Source organism: Brassica rapa, chromosome A09 (assembly GCF_000309985.2).
Source record: "Brassica rapa cultivar Chiifu-401-42 chromosome A09, CAAS_Brap_v3.01, whole genome shotgun sequence".
Taxonomy (NCBI): domain Eukaryota; kingdom Viridiplantae; phylum Streptophyta; class Magnoliopsida; order Brassicales; family Brassicaceae; genus Brassica; species Brassica rapa.
In genome coordinates, this window is record NC_024803.2 from 21,397,568 (window position 1) to 21,416,493 (window position 18,926).

The window sequence follows — 18,926 nt, forward strand, 5'->3', positions numbered from 1 at the left end:
TTTCTAATAAATGAGACTTCATATTCATTTTTAAATTTTATAACAAAACGTTAAACCATTACTCACAAAATTTTCAATGTGATATTTTTAACAATTTTAGTAATTTATATCAGCTTATCAATTCAAATTTATAAATTAACATTTTCTGTTTTTTTAAATGTTATATGATATATATAGTCTGAATTTCTAATAAATGAGACTTCATATTCATTTTTAAATTTTATAACAAAAAGTTAAACCATTACTCACAAAATTTTCAATGTGATATTTTTAACAATTTTAGTAATTTATATCAGCTTAAAAAATTCAAAATATATGATATAGGAAAAATATAAATTTTATGATATGGTTAATGTAATTGTTTAATTTTTTATTATTAAAAAAATAAACAAAAATGATGGATGATAAAAAAATTGTTATCAAATATTAATTATTCAAAATCATTAATTGTCATATATATGTTAATCATATTAGGTAATTCTGTATTTTTATTGAGAAATTGTTAGAAATACCACAAGTTAAGTAACACTTTTCAAAAACACCACCAATCAAAAAAATACTAACATTTGAGTTTACGCTTTAGTGATTATTGTTTAGGGTTTAATATTAAGGGGTTAGGGTTAGGTTTATAAATGTTCTATAAATATAGGGAAATTTTATGTTTACCACTTTCATGGTACCACTTTTAATTTTTACGACTACTAAATGAACATTTTCAAAAACAGCTTCTTCATTAAGTGGCATAAGACTCTTATACTCTTGTTATTTATATATATAATAAGTTATTATTTTTTTTAAAAATTATGTTTTCGAATTATAGTTTTTCAAATTCGAACTTTTTTTTTTAAATTAATTTTTAATATTTTTTCGAAATTTGTTTATATTTTTTTCAAAATTTCTTTTGAAAATCGAAAATTATGTTTGAAACTATTTTTTATATATTTTTAAGTATTTATTTATATATTTATTAGAATCTTAAATTTCACATTCCAAAAACGCTACTCACCCCTCAACTCTAAACTCTAAGTCTAGACTAGTTAACCCTATGGGTATAAGTGTCTTTTACCCTTCATTAAAATGAGGGTAAAAATGATTAGTGTAAACATGAAAAGTGGTACTATGAATGTGGTATTTGTAGCAATTTCCCTATAAATATTTTTAAAAAATTAGCTTAATGTTATTTTATCACAAATTTAAGGTATTTGTGAAAATAGTCATTCATTAATGGTAAATTTGAAAAGTGTTATCAAACTTGTGGTAGAATTGAAATTTCCACATTTTTATTTAAGGAAAGAATAAATAATATTTTTTGTACGCTACTAATAAATTAAATACTTAGTTTAATAAAATGTATAATATATATTTAGATGAACCAACATTATTTTCATAAGGATTCTAAGAATCATCCTTGTGATGACACGTCGATACCACAAATGTTGTTATGACGAATCCATTGATTTTTAATAATATGAGATTTGTGTTATTGTTACATCTGGAAACAAGCTTTATTTATAAGAAATTGAATAGCTGAAATTTAGAGACTTCAAACAAACATTATATCAACATAATCTAAAAATCACAGATTGAATACAAACAAAATTACAAGAATCGAAAAGACAACACTTTACTAAAGAAAAAGAGCCAAACATACATTATTAATGGATAAAGAAACGAAAACACATTATCATAACATAAAAAAAACATACATTATTAAAATTGAAAAAGATGAACACACATTATTAAAACAAACAAACACACATTATTAAAGTATAAAAACAAACACACATTATTGAAGATTGTGGGTCTACTAATTTCCAAATAGATTGGGGGTCAACTTCTCCAACAATTCTTTGCCCCGGTCATCAAGATGATCTTTTTTCACATAACTTCAACATATTCATTTTTTTTTGTTTTAGTGTTTTATTTCATCAGTTGGTTTGTTTCCTCTTGCCTCATAGATGTTTTTTTCAATTGTTCCAACTCTTTCTTCTTGAATTGTTTGAATTCATTCCATTCTTCGTTAACCGATTCCAAAGCTGCACCTTTACTTTTTTTTTTAAATCTTTGTTATTAGTTGCATCCCTCCCCATTGGACCTGCACTCGGTCCTACAGAATTAGAGAGTCACTTGCATCACTTTCGGGGACTCTTAGATCAACTACTTCCAGAGCCATTGTTTTCTTCTACTTGACTACCATAGTGTGGGTGATCACGGACAACGAGCCATTCTGACATTAAATTGAAATGTCTATTCTTACCACTTGAGTATAGTTCGTGCGCTTTAGCTAAAACATCATTCTTTGACCACCGCTTTGCTGCATACATTTAACATTATCATAAGCACCAATCCACATACCCAATATTTTGTTCATGTAGTTATAAAGATTCCTGCACGAAGCTCCAATATGTCCACTTACAGTACTCAACAATGTTTCCCCAATATGATTCACTTTTTTGGTTTCTGCCAACAACGATATCCGTTTCATATTTAATCCATCCACCGAGCAGCACCAGATTTTGTGTAGTAGTCCATTTGGGGTTTTTCCGGCGAGTTGTAGTTGAATCCTCTGGATTGGGAGTGATTTCATGAACACCGTTTATGCCTTCATGAGTTGTTTGTGTAGAAAATCCAGGAAATTCAATTGTTCCAACATTTGGAACATTTTCACTACCCGTGGAAGTAGAAGAATAAAGAGGTGGTTGAAATGAATATGGCATCATTGATATGGGCGATAATTTGGAAAATATGAAGTCATAGGAAAATTTAATGAAAAACCAAAATTTTGTACATTTTGGGGTTGGTAATTGTTGGCATTTTGATAATTATAAGGATGATTTGTAGAGGTTTGAGTATTAAAAAAGATTATTATTTTGAACCATTTTACACAAAAGAGAGAATAATAACAATTTTATTGTAAAAAGAATTTTTTTTCTGTGTCCAAATCAAATGAACCAAATATTTATTTATAGAGTATAAAAAGTTATGAATTTTTATATATATAGTTTTTTTAAAAATATTTCCAATATGATAATATATCTTAAAAACAAAGATTAAATAAAAATATATAAAATCTAGATAACTAATGATGTGATGACACATGGGCCAATCCAATCTTTTTGTTTTTCAGCCAAAAGAAAGACATTTCCCTAAGCCTTCTCCAATTTGTGTTCACAATTGTGCAAGAGAAGTTGGTGGGTCCCGATTAATACTCTTTCAATAGGTTAAATTAATTCAATTGAGTTGAAGCCACATCCTTTTTTTTTTGTTTTTCAACAGTTCCAGTGTAGCAATTCAACAGTTGAAAATTTTATTCAATTGTCTCATTGTAAGAAGTCTAAATTTTTTTTACACATTCTATTTTTTCCTCTCAAATGGCTACAACAAAAATGTAGGGTTTCTTATTCTAAAATTCTCCAACCTCTCTCTAATCTCTTTGAACCTAAAAACACCAAATTTTATATCAATTTTTCATTTTTATGTCATGTCTTTCTCACTGATTTATTTTGTTTTTGCAGGTTTTTCATTTCAAGTAGATTTAAAAATTATATTTTTTATTTGGTAACCTCTTGTTGCTTAATAATCTTACCTTTTGAAAATTCTTTTGGTTGTTTTAAGCTACTACCTTATTTTTGAAACTTTTCAATGTTTTGAAGCCATTTGAATGCTTTTGGATATGCAAGTTGTTGGGACTGGATTACATCCTCCCACAAGGCCCACCAGTCAGCCGGCCCGGCCCGATAGAATCGGAGTTGTCGGCTAGGCTCAGCGATAGAACGCTGGAAGGACTCTCCACTGCTTTTAAGTCGACTCGAGCCAGCGACTGAAGCGCCTTCCTCCAACGGCTCGCCAGAGCGCTTTACTCTGAAGGTCCGACAGGCCGAGGCCCAAAAGCACAAAACGAACTAGGTCAAAAAAGGTCGAAGCGACTATATAAGGAGAGGAAGTACACCAAGAAAGGGATCCGCAAAATCACCACACACTTTCTTTCGGCTAGAACTAGGGTTTCATTTCTATTTCTCGCCGATTTGTACCTTCCTGCGAACAAGCTTTTACCGGTTTTCTTTCTACCGCTTATTTCCTTATTTGTAAATCGACCGAAAGACACTCTAATCTAATAAACGCTTTTGTCTCGACCCAACGACAAGTTCTCGTCTCTGCTTCTTACTAGTTTATCGATAGTTCTCGGTTCAAACAGTTGGCGCCCACTGTGGGGCCTGACAAAGTAGCATCAGCAAGATCATGGCTAACTCAGACTCTCCGTCCGGCAACGAGTCACCTCCGAACAAAGCCACTCCAACAGCATCAGCTTTCGTCGACACCATAATGGAAAGAATGGCTCAGCAAGATGTCGTTCAAAAGGCGATGAACAAGCAGCTCGCCGCTATCGCCGCCATCTTAGCTCCTTTAGCTGGAAACCCCGAGGATCTAGCCATGACGATTCGAAGACAGCTGTTCAACACCTATCGAACGGCCGGCGCCGAAAACCCAGCAGAAAAAAACGCTGTCCAAACTCCCGGAGGACCAGACCTTACGACCATCCGGGAGCTCACCAAGCTCAAGCAGTCGGTTCTGGATATCTGGGACAAGATCCTCTAGGCACCCACCTCTGCGCCGCTGTTCGAACGAATTCTCGCTGAAACCCAAAGGACCCCATTTACCCGACTAGTCACCGACGTACGATACCGACCGGCGGAGAAAATCCGTCTTTCGTCTTTCGCCAGAAAAAACCGACCCGACCGACCATATTACTGCATTCAACATCGCGATGGGGTGAACTAACTTTTCCGACAAAGAAAGATACGCTGGGTATTGCCGACTCTTCGTTGAAAGTCTTCAAGGACTAGCACTCAGCTGGTTCACCGGATTAAAAGAAAATTCTGTCAGTGATTTTCCACGACTTGTCATCCACCTTCCTCAAACAGTACATCATGTTTACAAGGTAGGGAGCAACCCTATCTGACCTTTGGAATCTATCTAAGGGTGAAAACCAGAGCCTCCGTGACTACATGGAGAAGTTCAAAGCTGTCGTCGCAAAAGTACATATCCCGGACAGCATCGCCGTCGATGCTCTGATGAACACTCTCTTCGTTCACTCCCCTTTTCGTGAAGATCTCTATCGAAACCCCACCTAGTTGCTTAAAGACGCTATCGCCAGATCAAACAACTTCATCCAAATGGAGGAGGATACAGCAGCGATACACAAGAAAATGAACTTGACCAAACCAGCAGTTCCAAAATTCGAGGCACGCCAGGAACCTCAACAGCAGACCCCTGACAATAAAACAAACCAAAGGAAAATTTTTGTTTATGTTGTTAATGAAAACGAGCTCTCGGGGTCAAAAGTCGTCGTGCGCGTAAAAGGATGGAATGTCTGGGACAGAGAGGCGTCTTCAAGTTCGAGTCCTAGATCCACCGACCTAAATCAATGGTGCAGTTACCATAAATCCAAGGCGCACGACACCAGAAACTGCAGGAATTTGGTCGACGCCCTATTCTCATCCTACGAGAAAGGGACGTCAAACGTCGAGCAACCCAAGCCGAGGCCGAATACGCCAAGAGCTGGAGCAAAAACAAAGAAAAGAAAGCCCAGAGGCCTAAGGACAGGGCTGCTCAAGCTGGTGCTCGACCCAAACACACAAAGGACGACCAACCTGACGAACAAGAAGAATGCAAAGCCGGCGCCGACAACGAGCAGCCACACAACCGTCGACGCATCCAGGTCATCCTCATGCGACCACGTTCTTCATCTGATGAAGAACAAGACGATGTAGTCCGTGACTCGCGCGAACGTTCCATCGAACGACCAAGTGAAAGTGGCATTAGCCCGAACGGATCATGCGACTTAAGGAGTAAACTTAAGAGAAAGTCACAAGCAGCCGGAAGCGCTCGCGACTCCAACAATACCCTTCAAACGGTCAACAAAGAATCTAAAGCCAAACGAGTCGAATGCGTCCAGGTCATCCTCGCGCGATCACTTTCTTCGTCTGATGAAGAAGAAGACGCTGTAGTCCGTGACTCGCGCGAACATTTTATCGAACGACCGAGTGAAAGTGGCAGTAGCCCGAACGGATCATGTGACTTAAGGAGTAAACTTAAGAGAAAGGCACAAGCAGCCGGAAGCGCGCGCGACTCCAACAATGCCCTTCGAACGGTCATCAAAGAATCTAAAGCCAAACGAGTCGACAACAATAGCATTCAACCACACTTAAAGGCTCGAGTCGTCGACTTTCGCGACCAGGTCAACTCAAAATCAGAAGACGTCAGAATCAAGCTCAATCGACCAAAGCGTTCCGACTTAAGGCAAAGGTTGGAAGAAACAAAGGCCAAAGCTAGCGACGGGCCATAACTATCATCGAAGACCTATCCGACGATCTGAAGACTCAACTGCGGAATAAGCGAGCGGAGTGCACCCCGTTCCTAAATGTAATCATGGGGGGGGGGGGGGATCACCTCCTTGCAGGGACTTGGTTCGATCAGTCAAAGATTATCGTCGACACGCTGTGACCTCAAAGAAATGGCCATCAAAACCCGAGAATTATTACCATATCACTTTCTCGCCTGATGATGCCATCGGCGTCCACATGCCGCATAATGACCCTTTACTCGTCGAATTGGATATTGCGACGTGTGACGTCGCCAAAGTATTATTCGACATGGGCAGATCAGTCGATCTGATCTTCCGCGATACACTCGATAAGATGGGAGTCGACTTGCGCGACATGAAACCATCGTCCTGATCCTTCACAGGATTCAACAGAGCTTCCGAGACGATGATCGGCATGATCAAACTCCCAGTCTATGCGTGCAGAGTAACACACACTGTCAAATTCTCCGTGATTCGCACAACGGCACCATATAATGCGATCCTCAGAACCCCTTGGTTACACTCGATGAAGGCGATATCATCTACGTACCATCAGTGCATATAGTTACTGGGACCCAGCGGTCAAATACAAACCCTTCGAGGAGACGAGCAGGCCGCATGCGATCTATTGATCGCTACTGTAAAGATGCAACAGTCGACTCCTCACATCAATGTGATATCGAAGCAAATCCAGCCTCAGAAGGACGAGATTCTGGAGATCTCGGTTGATGAGGCCGACCAAAGCAAAGTGGTCCAAATCGGCGTGTTCCTCTCTGACGAAATGCAACGCGCAATCATCGAATTCCTGAAGCAAAACATGTCTACTTTTGCATAGACAACCTCATATATAAAAGGTATCAACCCCGCCATAACAAAATAACGAGTTGAATGTAGATCCAACTATCAAGCCTATCCCCCAAAAAAACGTAAACTTGGTCCCGAACAAAGCAAAGCCGTAAACAAAAAGGTCGAGCAACTGCTCACAGCCGTTCAATCGTAAATTAAGGTGCGATACCCGGAGTGGTTAGCCAATCCGGTCGTTGTAAAAAAGAAGAATGGAAAATGGCATGTTTGCGTCAATTTCATAGACTTAAACAAGGCTTTCCCAAAAGACAGTTATCCGCTTCCGCATATCGATCAACTAGTCGAGTCGACTGCCCGAAACGAACTCCTGACCTTCATGGATGCCATCTCAGGTTATAATCATATCATGATACATCCAGACGATCGAGAGAAGAAAACATTCATCACCGACAGGGGGTACTTAATGCTATAAAGTAATGCCATTCGGCCTCAAGAACGCAGGAGCGACTTACAAACGACTCGTCAATCGAATGTTTGCTGACAAAGTGGGGAACGCGATGTAAGTTTACATCGACGATATGCTGGTAAAGTCACTTCACGCAACAGATCACCTGAATCACCTAAGGGAGTGCTTCAAGACATTGAACGAATGCGGCATGATAATCAACCCGGCAAAATGCACCTTCGGCGTCACCTCCAGCGAGTTCTTGGGTTACATCGTCACCCAGCGAGGAATCAAAGCGAATTGATAGACCATGGATTTGACCTATTTTCATCCATGGTTTATAGGTATTTTTACTATCAATTATTATATTATAGAGTCTATTTATTATATTTCTAAGATCAGGAGTGATTTGGAGATAAGTGATGATTTTGGAGCATTTTGGAGATATTTGGAGCAAGCACCCGAGATGACCATCGAGCTCGACCATCGGTCGATATTGGAGGAGGATATCGATCGATGTTCACACCTGAACATCGATCGACAGCGAAGCGCGCATAAAGCATGTTTGGTCACATCCAACTTGAAGCCCAAGTCTTCACCAATTTACAAGATCACCCCTGACGAGTTTTAACCTAACTATATAAGCTTTGCCACCATGTTAGAGGCAAAGTGGTGCTTTTATGTCTTTTTAGTTTTATTACTTTCAGCAAAAGGTTTTAGAATTGTGATAGATTGGAGAGAAGATCCAAAGTTATAATTTGTGATTGGAACTCCATTAATATCTATTTTAATATTCTATGAAGTTTTCTAACCTAATTGCTTTCATGAATTGCTTGACCATGTCTAAGTAGTTTCACTATTAGATTTAAGGTTTAAATAGGTTATGAGGGATTAGCCCCAACTATAGATTGCTGAATTGTGGTAATTATCATTAGGATTGTTCATTAATGCATGTTTCTAGATTAGCTACCTAGAACTTGCCCTAGGATTGATAGATAAAAGTGAGAGCTTCATTCTCATCGTGAAAACATTCTAATTGAAATAAGTTTCTTGCTAAGAGTAAGGCAAGAGCTGATCTAGTGAGCCAATAGACAATGGTATCTTGACTTGGTGTTTCACCTCCAGCTCTCTTTCATCGTTAAGCCATTGTAACTTGTAGGTTGTTGGTATTTTCATGATCTTCAGACCAAGTTTCTCAACCATGGTTTCACTTGCAGCGTTTGTACAACTCCCTCCATCTATAACCAAAATGCACACCTTGCCTTGAACCATAAAGCGAGTATGAAACAGATTATCTTTTTGCTCATCTCTAACAGTCTTGGCTTGTAGATTCAGTGTTCTTCTTGCGACAAGTAACTCTCCACGAGCTTGCATTTCCACCCTTTCTTCTTCAGACTATGATTGTTCATCTTTCTCTGATTCAATTTCTCCATATTCTCTGATGAGTATTACCCTTTCGTTGGACCAGCTACTGGCATAGTTTCCATAACCTTTACACTTGTAACACTGTATGTCTCTGGTTTTAGATGCAGTGGCTACTTCCTTTCCTTTAATACTATGTTCCTCCACTCTAGGCTTGGAAAATGGTTTGGATTCTCTGGTTTTTTCGTCCTTCTGGTAGTGTGGCTTGCTGGCTCCATAGCTAGACTTGTAACTTCTTCGTTTTAGCTGCTGCTCAAACATAATTGCCTTATGTAGAAGTTCCTCCATCTCGACATAGTGATGAACTTCTAGTCTGTCCATGATGTCTCGGTTTTGACCACCCATGAATCTGGCCATTGTTGCTTCTCTGTCTTCTTGTATATCAGCTCTCAGCATAAGGGTTTCCATCTCTTTATAATATTCTTCAACTGATTTACTTCCTTGAGGCAGTGTCCTGAGCTCGAAGTGCAGCTCTCTGTGGTAGTGGCTTGGTATGAATATCTTCCTCATGATCATCTTCATCTTGTTCCTGGTTTCAACAGGAAAATCTCCAGCCCTTCTTCTTGCTGTAAACAAGTTATCCCACCAACTTAGCGCATACTCTTTGAACTCAGTAGGAGCAAGCTTCATCTTGTACTCTTGAGTGTAGTCTCTGAAATTGAACACAAGTTCAATCTTCTTTTCCCACTCTAAATATTCTTCTGGATCAGCAGTGCCTTTAAACTCAGGAATCTTCAGTTTCAAGCCACCAAGAGAGTCATTGGTGTGTGGCATATCTCCTCTGTCTTGTCTTCTTCTTATGGAGCCACTGGATCGGTTTGAATGGCTATAGTAACTTTCTGTAGTAGGTTGGTTTGCAATTCTTCTGGGTCTCTCCCAATCTGAATGCACAACCTCAGCCCTGACGTTCTCTAGTCTCTGATCCATCAAAGTAATCATGTGTGCAGTTAAAGCATCAAGTAGCAGTTGATCCATTCCATTGTTCCGATTGTCTTCTTCTCCCATGGTTCCTGTTGATTTTCCAAACACAAACCCAGTAAAAGAGATCACAGAAACATAATATAACAGAAAGTAATGGACTTGAATCTAGATTAATCAGATTCCAATTTTCAATAAGAACCCTAATTCTTTTATCTGCAATTTTTGTGAATCAAGTTAAGTTATTTAGCAATTTCAACACTTGTTCTAGGTAGATCTGATCTTAATAAACACGGATCTAACAATATCTAGATAGATTAATCACGAATCTAACAAGATCCAAACTTTAGAACAGATCTGACAACAGAAAACGAAAAGTCTAAAAGTTGCAGAACTGGAAAAACACAACCGGATTATGGAGATCTGCTGTGATACCACTTGAAGTGATCCTGGAAATATTGATCACTTGCCTGATTGCTCTCCAACGATTGTGATAGTGAAATAAGCAGTGGATTGAGATGATACTTCTAAGAGTTGTGGAATTGGCTCTCAGACTATCAGATTTACTTGTAATGTAAGGATCGAAGATCCAAATTACACTAGACAAGATGTGATCAAACAAGATTCAGAGAATGCCTTGAAAAGAAAAGAGTTTGATGATTTTATTGAGGAATTTCGTCCATAATGGGGGTGATTGGTTGGGCTTATCTCCCTACTTTAGCTTTATTTATTTTTAAATCACTAAATTTTACCAATCATGTTGTAGCTTTACTTTTAAAAATTAAAGTCTACATCAAGTTCTTATTTAGCTTTACCAATCATGCTTTAGCTTTATTTTTAAAGCTACAGTAAAAAAAATAAAGCAAAATTTTTTCTTATGTATTTTAGGCAAAAATGCTACATCATCTTTTTATATGCTGTAAAATCTGTAAAACGAAAAAAAAAATATCTATAATATCAAATAAATTATATAATCATAATAAAAACTTTTATAAATATTTCAATTTTGAATTTGAGTGTTTTTTAATTATTAAGATATTTAAATAATAGAAATATTATTTGCATATCACATTTTAAATTACAATAAATTTTGATAATTTATTAAAAAATATTAATATAAATTATTTTAATTCATATAAAATAATATTTTTATATATAGAACACATATTTCATATATTTTATTTTAAAATATCTACAGCCTATAACTTAGAGCTACAACAAATTTAACAACAACAAAAGTCTCTGCAGAAAAAGTCTACACTGACAACTTTACAGCTACAACCAATTTATCTACATCTAAACATCTACATCTAAATTTTTAAAGCCACTGTCGAACCAATCATCACCAATATATAGAAAATAAGACTGTACATGCACAACTTCTTGGAAACACAATATAATTAATGAAAATAAAGACTAAAGTTCAAATTTAAAAGATAGACTTATGGATCCTTCTTCATAGACGAAAATGGGACAAGAAATGGGCATGGTTTCATCAAGAGGCTCATGGGTAGTGTTGTGTCCAAGCCTCATTAAAAATCTTGTTTGAAAAATCTAGTGGGACAAAACCAAACCAAGGAAAAGAGTGCAAGTCACAACACCTCTCTTGATGAATGAGCTAGGCGGCTTGAATCACAACCAATGTGGTTGGATCAGCACACTCTAGACTGCCCTGGATAGTGTGTAGGAGTTGGTGAAGAGCTTGTTGGAACCTTGCTTTCTTAGTCCTAGTCATCGGACCAAGTGGTACGTTTAAATCATCAGAATGGCATCCACGGGGCCGCATCCACTCAGCTGCATCCATAAAATCGCATCCACTGGATTGCATCCATTATGTAGCATCCACCGAGTCGCATTCTTTGACTTCCTTAAGTTCTGGTACAAGCTGTTCTATCCTTAAGTTCTGGTACAATCTGTTCTATCTCCTTTGCATCAATTCCTTTGCTCGCCAAGATCACATCAGACTGCAATTCTTCTTGTCATGGACGTTAGATTAGGGTAACGAGATCACACTTAGGACTTCTTATTCTTTCTATCCATCTTGTTGATCCTGAGTGGCTAGCTCATTTTTAGCTAGTACCCACCTTGAAACCCTAAGCCTTTATTCCACCCTCATGCATTTGCTTTTCAGTATCTTATGTGCAGATATGTGCAAAATGGCCGGAGAGGAAAGGATCGACGCAGTTGAAAGAAACAGGAATGAGAAGGTAATCAGGACCACCAGTCGCACATCGAAACCATCATGTGTTACCTCCTTCTTCGTCATCATCACCATGTTTTCTTCAAAAAAAAAACGTCCATCAGAATAAGGTGATGGAGGAGCGGAAGATTTCAAAAGAAACAAGAGCCACTGGGAAGGTCAAGTGAAAGAATGGGTACCAAGTTGAAAGAATGAAGGAAATGCAAATGATATGAGCGACTGTTCCAAGGAAAGAGCAGGCGCCTAATCAGAGTAACTGTGCTGAAGTGAGAACATGCGAAAACGAGTAGAGGCTGTGGACATCAATGGGTCTATCCGCTCTTGCAATTTTGTGCGATATCCTGCATCCTCTACGAAAAATGGTAATCCCTAAACACTGATTATCTCCACCTAAACACATAAAAGGCTTGTTTGATACCTAAACCGTAACCTTGACTAATGCATGTGATGAGAAGCTCACGCCACTCTTAATTGAATGTAAGGAGTTTTTTCTGGAAGGTGTAGCTTTTGTAGATTTGAGATATAGAGTATGGAGCCGATCTTGAATAGCGGTCAGTGGGGTTTCGTAAGGGTGTGCTGTCCTAGTTTTACTGCTTGTATGGTTCAGAGATTTGTGGTTAAAGTATGGTTGATGAAAATAGGAGAGTTCCCACACTTTCAAACCTTTCTCCATGTTCTTGATACTTGGCCTTGTTCGAGGACAATCAAGGATTTAAGTCTGGGGGAATTGATATATGGTGTTTTTGATATCATTGTATATATGTTTTCTAATTGGTTTTTGAGTTTTTATCGAGTCTTTCTAGTCTTTTTCGAGTCATTACAGGTCTGGAGTTGTACTGGATAGGAGATGGACCAGTTGGAGCCAAAGAGACAGAAAACAGTGCAATTTGGTGATTTTCACACAAAACAGTCTGAAGTGACTGTTCCCGATCGAGCGGAGAAATCCGACTGTCTGTTCCCGATATTTATGGAAATAAAGATTCTATTTAGGGATTTGCCTTAGTTTCTCTTTATTTCCTCCGCAGCCGCCTGTGGCCTCTATATATCTTCTTTTTCTCTTTCTCTATACTATTCTACGCTAGTTTTTACACAAGAAACCATTTGAGACTTTTGTACTTGAAGATTTGCTACCTTGAAAGGGAGAAGGCTTCATCTCTCTCGCCTTGAGAAGATTCATGAACCCTATCTTATTTATATGTTGATTCAACATGTTTTCTTCATCTATTGTCTCTGTGATTTCTTTGTTTATCGCTGAGTAGTCGCTTGTTAGGTTTAGGGTGTTAGGGATCATGGATAATTGAGTTAGACACAAATAGGATTGTTATTCTTTGATATCTCTATCTATTGCTACTCTTAATACTAAATGCTTAAAAATTAGTGTATATAAATATTTTAAAATTGTTATAAATATCAAATAAAACTACTAAATTATATTTTTTATAACATAAACTGAAAACTTACATATAAAATTTTAGTCTTAACAATATAAAAGTTAAGTTAAAAATAATTTGAAATGTGATGAACTTTGTATATCTTAGCTCATCTAATATATGTAACAAAAAATCTAATTAAATAGATATATAATAAAAGTAACAAATACGTATGACAATTTCAAATAATTAATTTAATAAAAAAAATATTAAAACATATTATTGTGTTTGAAAAATAGTATAAATATTTATATTAAAGTGATAACAAACACCCGTGCGGTTGTGCGGGTTAAAGTCTAGTATTTAATTAGTTTACTAAACTTCTAAACCAAATATCAGTAATTTATACAAAATTTGTGGATACGTAATTTAACTCATCTAAATTCAGTTCAGGTAATTAATCAGGCTGTCTCATCTATCAATTATTCTAGAATCTAATAGCTTTAAGAACAACTTAGCTGAAAAACTAATTGACTACCCTACCAATTCAATCGAGTCAAACAATTCATTCATTAACCTTTGAAGAACCCTAAATCTAAAAATGGTACTACTCAGACATGAGCAAGAAAACACAAATCAAAATCTGAATAAATTGCGTAATTAAATAATAGAGTAAAAAAAGAGTTCAAAATCTTCTCTCAACAGGTATGAGTTCAGATCTCTCTCCACAAAAATCTTCATGCTCTAATCTCTCAGTATCCAAGCATAAGTTACAAAAACTCTAAAAATTAATATATAATCTAAACACACAAATTGGGCTCTTTTGCCATTAAATAAAACTTTGGAACTTTTTAATATCTTTAAAATTGGAATGTCTTGTAAAAAATGGAGGGTGACGACTAAGGCCAAGGGTGGTGTCGATTAAAACATAGACTCATAAATTGAATCCAACTAGATCTTTGCAGGTTCATGGTCCGTCAGTCTCCAAATTGCTCCAAAAGCTGCAATGTTGTCCAAAATGAACCTAAATATGCAATGACTCTAAAAAGACTCAAAATATATACGAAATACTCTAAAACCAGACTTATATCATGGTCAAAAACCAGTACAAACTATGAAATATCAGATGTAGATCTTCATATTAGTTTTGACTATGATGTGATTCATAGAGAGAGATTGAAGATGTTTTTTTCATCTAAAGTTTATGAGCTCACATACAAAGTCAAAAAAGGGAAGATTGAAGATGCAGTTTTATATAAGGTTTTGTATTAGTTCGCGAAGTATTACAAGAGGTATTACATGTGTGTGTCATGAAGATGGGTTGTGTTAGAGTTTGTGTATTGTAATGTGCGTAGACTTGTTAAACTTGAAAAAGGAAAAAAGAACATGTGCTTGAAGATAAACATATATGGAAATTTGAAGAGTAAGTTTTCCACTAAAGAGAAAGGAAAGTTGTTTAAAGTGCTCCGGAAGATCTTGAGTAGCAATTTTATATATGGTATAAAAGGAAGACGTGTCTCTATGAAGAAAATTGTCTATGCAAAATAAGAAAACGGAGAGATATATATTTGGCGCTTGTGTGATCAAGATTTTGATGTTATTGCTCTGCATTAGGTGATGACGTAGTTGGTGAATTATTTTCAGAGAGATTGAAGTCTAGACTCAAGGGAGTTTAGTTCAGAGTCATGTGATCCTAATAGATCGAATTTTAGACTCTATGGTGAGGTCTAATTTATGACTTGAGTTATCCTAAATAATTTTTTATTGTAATAACGATGGTAATTCAAGAGAATTGTACATAGTTTATGCATTACCAGATTGGTCTAATTTCCTTTCTTGTTCTATGAATTTGAAAGAAAAAAAACTAGTCGTCATTTACGTTTTACTCTTTATGTTCTAGTCTCATCCTCACTAACATTTTTCATTGATATTGAGCCCAGACCAAAGTAACAAATTTGTCAAATACCGATGTCACCGAATCTAACTATGGCTAGACGACGACCACTTGTAATCAGATTATGTTATAATCTATAAATGTTCCATTTTCCACCTATACAAATTTCCCTGAATTTCATCTTCCCTGTATATAGCTCCTTACCTAGTAATAAGGATCTTTAAAGACAACCACATAGACTATACAACAAACGGCAAATACAATGATCAAAACATCGAACGTAAGGGCAGTCATGGCTTGATCACTAAGATCCATGTTCCTTCCACCTAACCGATCAACCATATCGGGTATAGATTCATAATTCCGAAATTCTTGCTCTTTCGGATCCTCAAGCTTCATTCTCATCTTCTCAGCTTGACGACTAGCAACCTCCTGAGCCAGTGTCCAGTCATAGAATCTCCTACTCTCCTCGTCGCTCAAAACATCGTAGACTTCTCTTAGTTTCATGAACTTGTCTGAAGCTGTTTTAAGTGGTAATGAAGTTGTGTCTGGATGATACTCTTTCGATAATCTCCGGTAAGCAGATTTTATATCTTCAAGATCAGCATCCGTGGAAACACCCAAGAATCTGACAATGATACAGATAGCATTTGTAATTCGATTTGGAAAAAATACAAGTATCTTGAGGTCTTACTGGTAATGAGAATCAAAAGAATCTTTGATTAGTTCAGCAAATTTGTCATCACTGAAAAGATTGGTATCGTCAGGTTTGATCGTGTCGGATCCTCCACCGATCCACCCATCGTCCGGGTTTTCCCAGTGGATTCTTGTGTCTACTCCAGGCAATGGTTTTGTTGGACCTTGTGATGCGTGAATAAGCCTCACCCTTCTTCTCGTTATATTTCTAAATGCTCCCATCCTGTCAATGAATTGCGTGCTGTTTTGGATTTTTGGAAAACAAATGCATGTAGTTCGAGCATAAGTGGAAGCTGGAGAAGCCATGGCGTACTGTGTTTCAAGATAGTTTGTTGCTTGTTTCTTCTCTTTTCTTTTTTTATGTTTTTGGTTACGGTTTGGCCGTGGAAACTTGTCTCATGGCCTCAATATATGTGTGGCTTAGAGTTTCTATCTCTTCTTGTCCTATCTACTGTCCACTAGAATATGAATGAACAAAAAATAAAGATCCATAAAAAATTCAGTTCACACATTTTCCCTGTTGGATAGCTTATGCATATTTTTTTTTTAAAAAAATTATTTGCGGACCAGATATATCATCATTAAACATCAATTAGAACTGTTGTATATGACCATAAATAATAAATAAAATACAAATATTCATAAGCTATTCAACAGAATTCGTTTTTTTCTTTTGAACTTTGTTGAACTGAATTTTCTATAGTTGGATTTTAGTTACACTACTTTTCTGTGGTAAACTGATTCCAGAAAGCACTGTATTAAAGAGGATATTTATAACCTGCTAATTTAATAATATAAGTTATTTATTAATGGGGATATATTTAGAGACTGTTAGACACAAATTCTTAGACGAATTCTGGAGACCACCAGAGAGTTTGAATCAAACTAAAATACTCAACTAACTTAAGCCATAAGTTTGTATAGTATTTGTGTAGTAAATCGTTTTTGGAGTTAAAATTCATCTTTCAGCGGTTATCGTTGGTCATAGAAAGATTCATCAAAAGAAATTCAGCTTTTAGGAATCAGAAACGTTAAGAGAAGACTCTTGCCACTACATGTGGAAGAAGATGCACTTTTATGCACAGTGAAATCATTTCACTGAAATGTATGACTCGGTATTTCACACGTCTGTGTTTTGGAACTGATGGTAAGGATTTGATACCTATACTTCAAAATCCAAGAGAATGGTCTATCTTTTGTATAGAATTGAAGGAAATAGCGCATATGGAAAATTTTCAAGATTTCCAAATTGGATATTCTTCGAGCTGGAAATACAACATCAAATTCTTTAACCAAGACGTCTATAATATTTCATAGAAATCATTATTTTGTTAATGGTTCTATGCAGGTCTAGTTAAAACATCAAAACTAAAAAAATATTAGACAAAGTTTATAATTTCAATGATATCAAATTTGGTATTATTAATATTTATATGCAAATTAAATTAACATGCAAATTTGTGTAAGATTATAAGGATACCTTATTGTAGAAATGATCTTAAAATTAGAGTTTGTTAGATTTTTCACTTAAAGAAACAAATATATGAGCACTAAAGTTGTCTTCTCCATTTGGTTTCACTAAATCACAGGAGACGAGAAAAACTACTACTGATTTCTAGCTGCGCTGTATACATCCGCGGTCCAGGGGGCACAACTGAAACCCCGCCTAACATCACCGATCAGTTCTAACTGGCCACCCTATACCTACATTCCAACACTACAAGAAAACATAGGCATTACACAACGGTTTTTCTTGTTAATTCATTGTAATTGGAGCATTACGATGATCACAGTTTTATCTTAAATCTCCCGTTGTTACAAATCGTAAATTCTTTGTTAAGGTTACAACGAATCATTTTTGTCGTAAACACAAATCAGACATATCCGTCATAAATGTGTGGTTAAGTTTCGTCATAAACACCTCGTAAAGTAGTCGTGAACTTTGAACGTTAACTCGTCGCTCTCTTTCATAAATTTTACGATTGAAGTAGTTGTTAAATCCTCCTAAGTGTTTACGACGATGTAACTAGAACTTCCTTGTAAACTCTCCGTAAATGTTACGAGGAGTTTTACGAGTATATCCTTGTAAAATCGTTATAATGTTATGAGTATTTAACAAAGTCTTCCACATAGAACTATCGTAAAATTATCAATGAATTTACTTCGATTGTATAATTTATTTTTTAATAATAAATTTAAATAATTAAAATTAAAACTAAAATTAAAATTATAAAATAATAGAAATTTCATGTAATGTATATTCTTAAATATTTAAGTTTATAATACAAAACAAAAAAAACAATGCTAGGTTGGACGCCATCGAAGTACTCCGAGTTTCTCCTACTCGCTAACTCCGCCTCCTCCTCCGCCAAACAGGATGTGGATGTGGGATCCCGCTTTCCTGTCTTCTAATCTCCAACACCCTCTGGATTAGCGTGTTTCCAACCGCCAAAACGTCGAGAAGACTTTCAAGGGATTCCAAGCGAGTCTGCGTCTCAGTCAAATCAGTTTGAATCTGAGACGTCTCCTCTTTCTGTCTCTAAAAATAGGACGATCTCGCCCTTGTGACATCGTTAATGTATCCTATTCCCAACATCCGTCTCTTTTTTTAGTGACAACCTTGAAAATAAAGAAAAACATTAATTTAAATTATATCTAATTATTAAATATTAAAAATAATTAAAGTAAATAGATTACCTCTTCAAAGATGTTGTCCACCTCATGTGTGGACAACGTGACGGGTAACCCATCTGGAGACTGTTGGGTCAGCTGCATCTCGTTCTATTCAATCTGATAAGCCACGTTGTGGCAGA

The 18,926-nt window shown here is 36.3% G+C and overlaps 2 protein-coding genes across 2 annotated transcripts; both read right to left on the bottom strand.

Moving 5' to 3' along the window:
• Positions 1-812: 812 nt before the first annotated feature.
• On the bottom strand, positions 813-2,975 carry LOC103838865. The gene is made up of 3 exons (XM_033278403.1): positions 2,384-2,975; positions 2,258-2,314; positions 813-2,116 (listed from the first exon to the last, which is right to left on the bottom strand). Exons 1-3 carry the CDS (start codon positions 2,718-2,720, stop codon positions 1,968-1,970), a joined length of 543 nt encoding a protein of 180 aa, XP_033134294.1. The 5' UTR covers positions 2,721-2,975; the 3' UTR covers positions 813-1,967.
• Positions 2,976-15,510: 12,535 nt separating this feature from the next.
• On the bottom strand, positions 15,511-16,525 carry LOC103838834 (NAD(P)H-quinone oxidoreductase subunit T, chloroplastic). Its single transcript, XM_009115285.3, has 2 exons — positions 16,112-16,525; positions 15,511-16,045 (listed from the first exon to the last, which is right to left on the bottom strand). The coding sequence occupies exons 1-2, from the start codon at positions 16,417-16,419 to the stop codon at positions 15,622-15,624; spliced, it is 732 nt and encodes a 243-aa protein (XP_009113533.1). The 5' UTR covers positions 16,420-16,525; the 3' UTR covers positions 15,511-15,621.
• Between the last annotated feature and the right edge of the window lie 2,401 nt (positions 16,526-18,926).

Bases quoted from the DNA above. Each gene is read 5' to 3' on its own strand.
- LOC103838834 (XM_009115285.3), bottom strand. From the start codon at position 16,419: ATGGCTTCTCCAGCTTCCACTTATGCTCGAACTACATGCATTTGTTTT. The intron at 16,046-16,111 runs GTAAGACCTCAA...TATCATTGTCAG, and splicing joins TCTTTTGATTCTCATTACCA to ATTCTTGGGTGTTTCCACGG.
- LOC103838865 (XM_033278403.1), bottom strand. From the start codon at position 2,720: ATGATGCCATATTCATTTCAACCACCTCTTTATTCTTCTACTTCCACG. The intron at 2,315-2,383 runs CTTTATAACTAC...AAATGTATGCAG, and splicing joins TTGGAGCTTCGTGCAGGAAT to CAAAGCGGTGGTCAAAGAAT. The intron at 2,117-2,257 runs GTAAGAATAGAC...AGTGACTCTCTA, and splicing joins GCACGAACTATACTCAAGTG to ATTCTGTAGGACCGAGTGCA.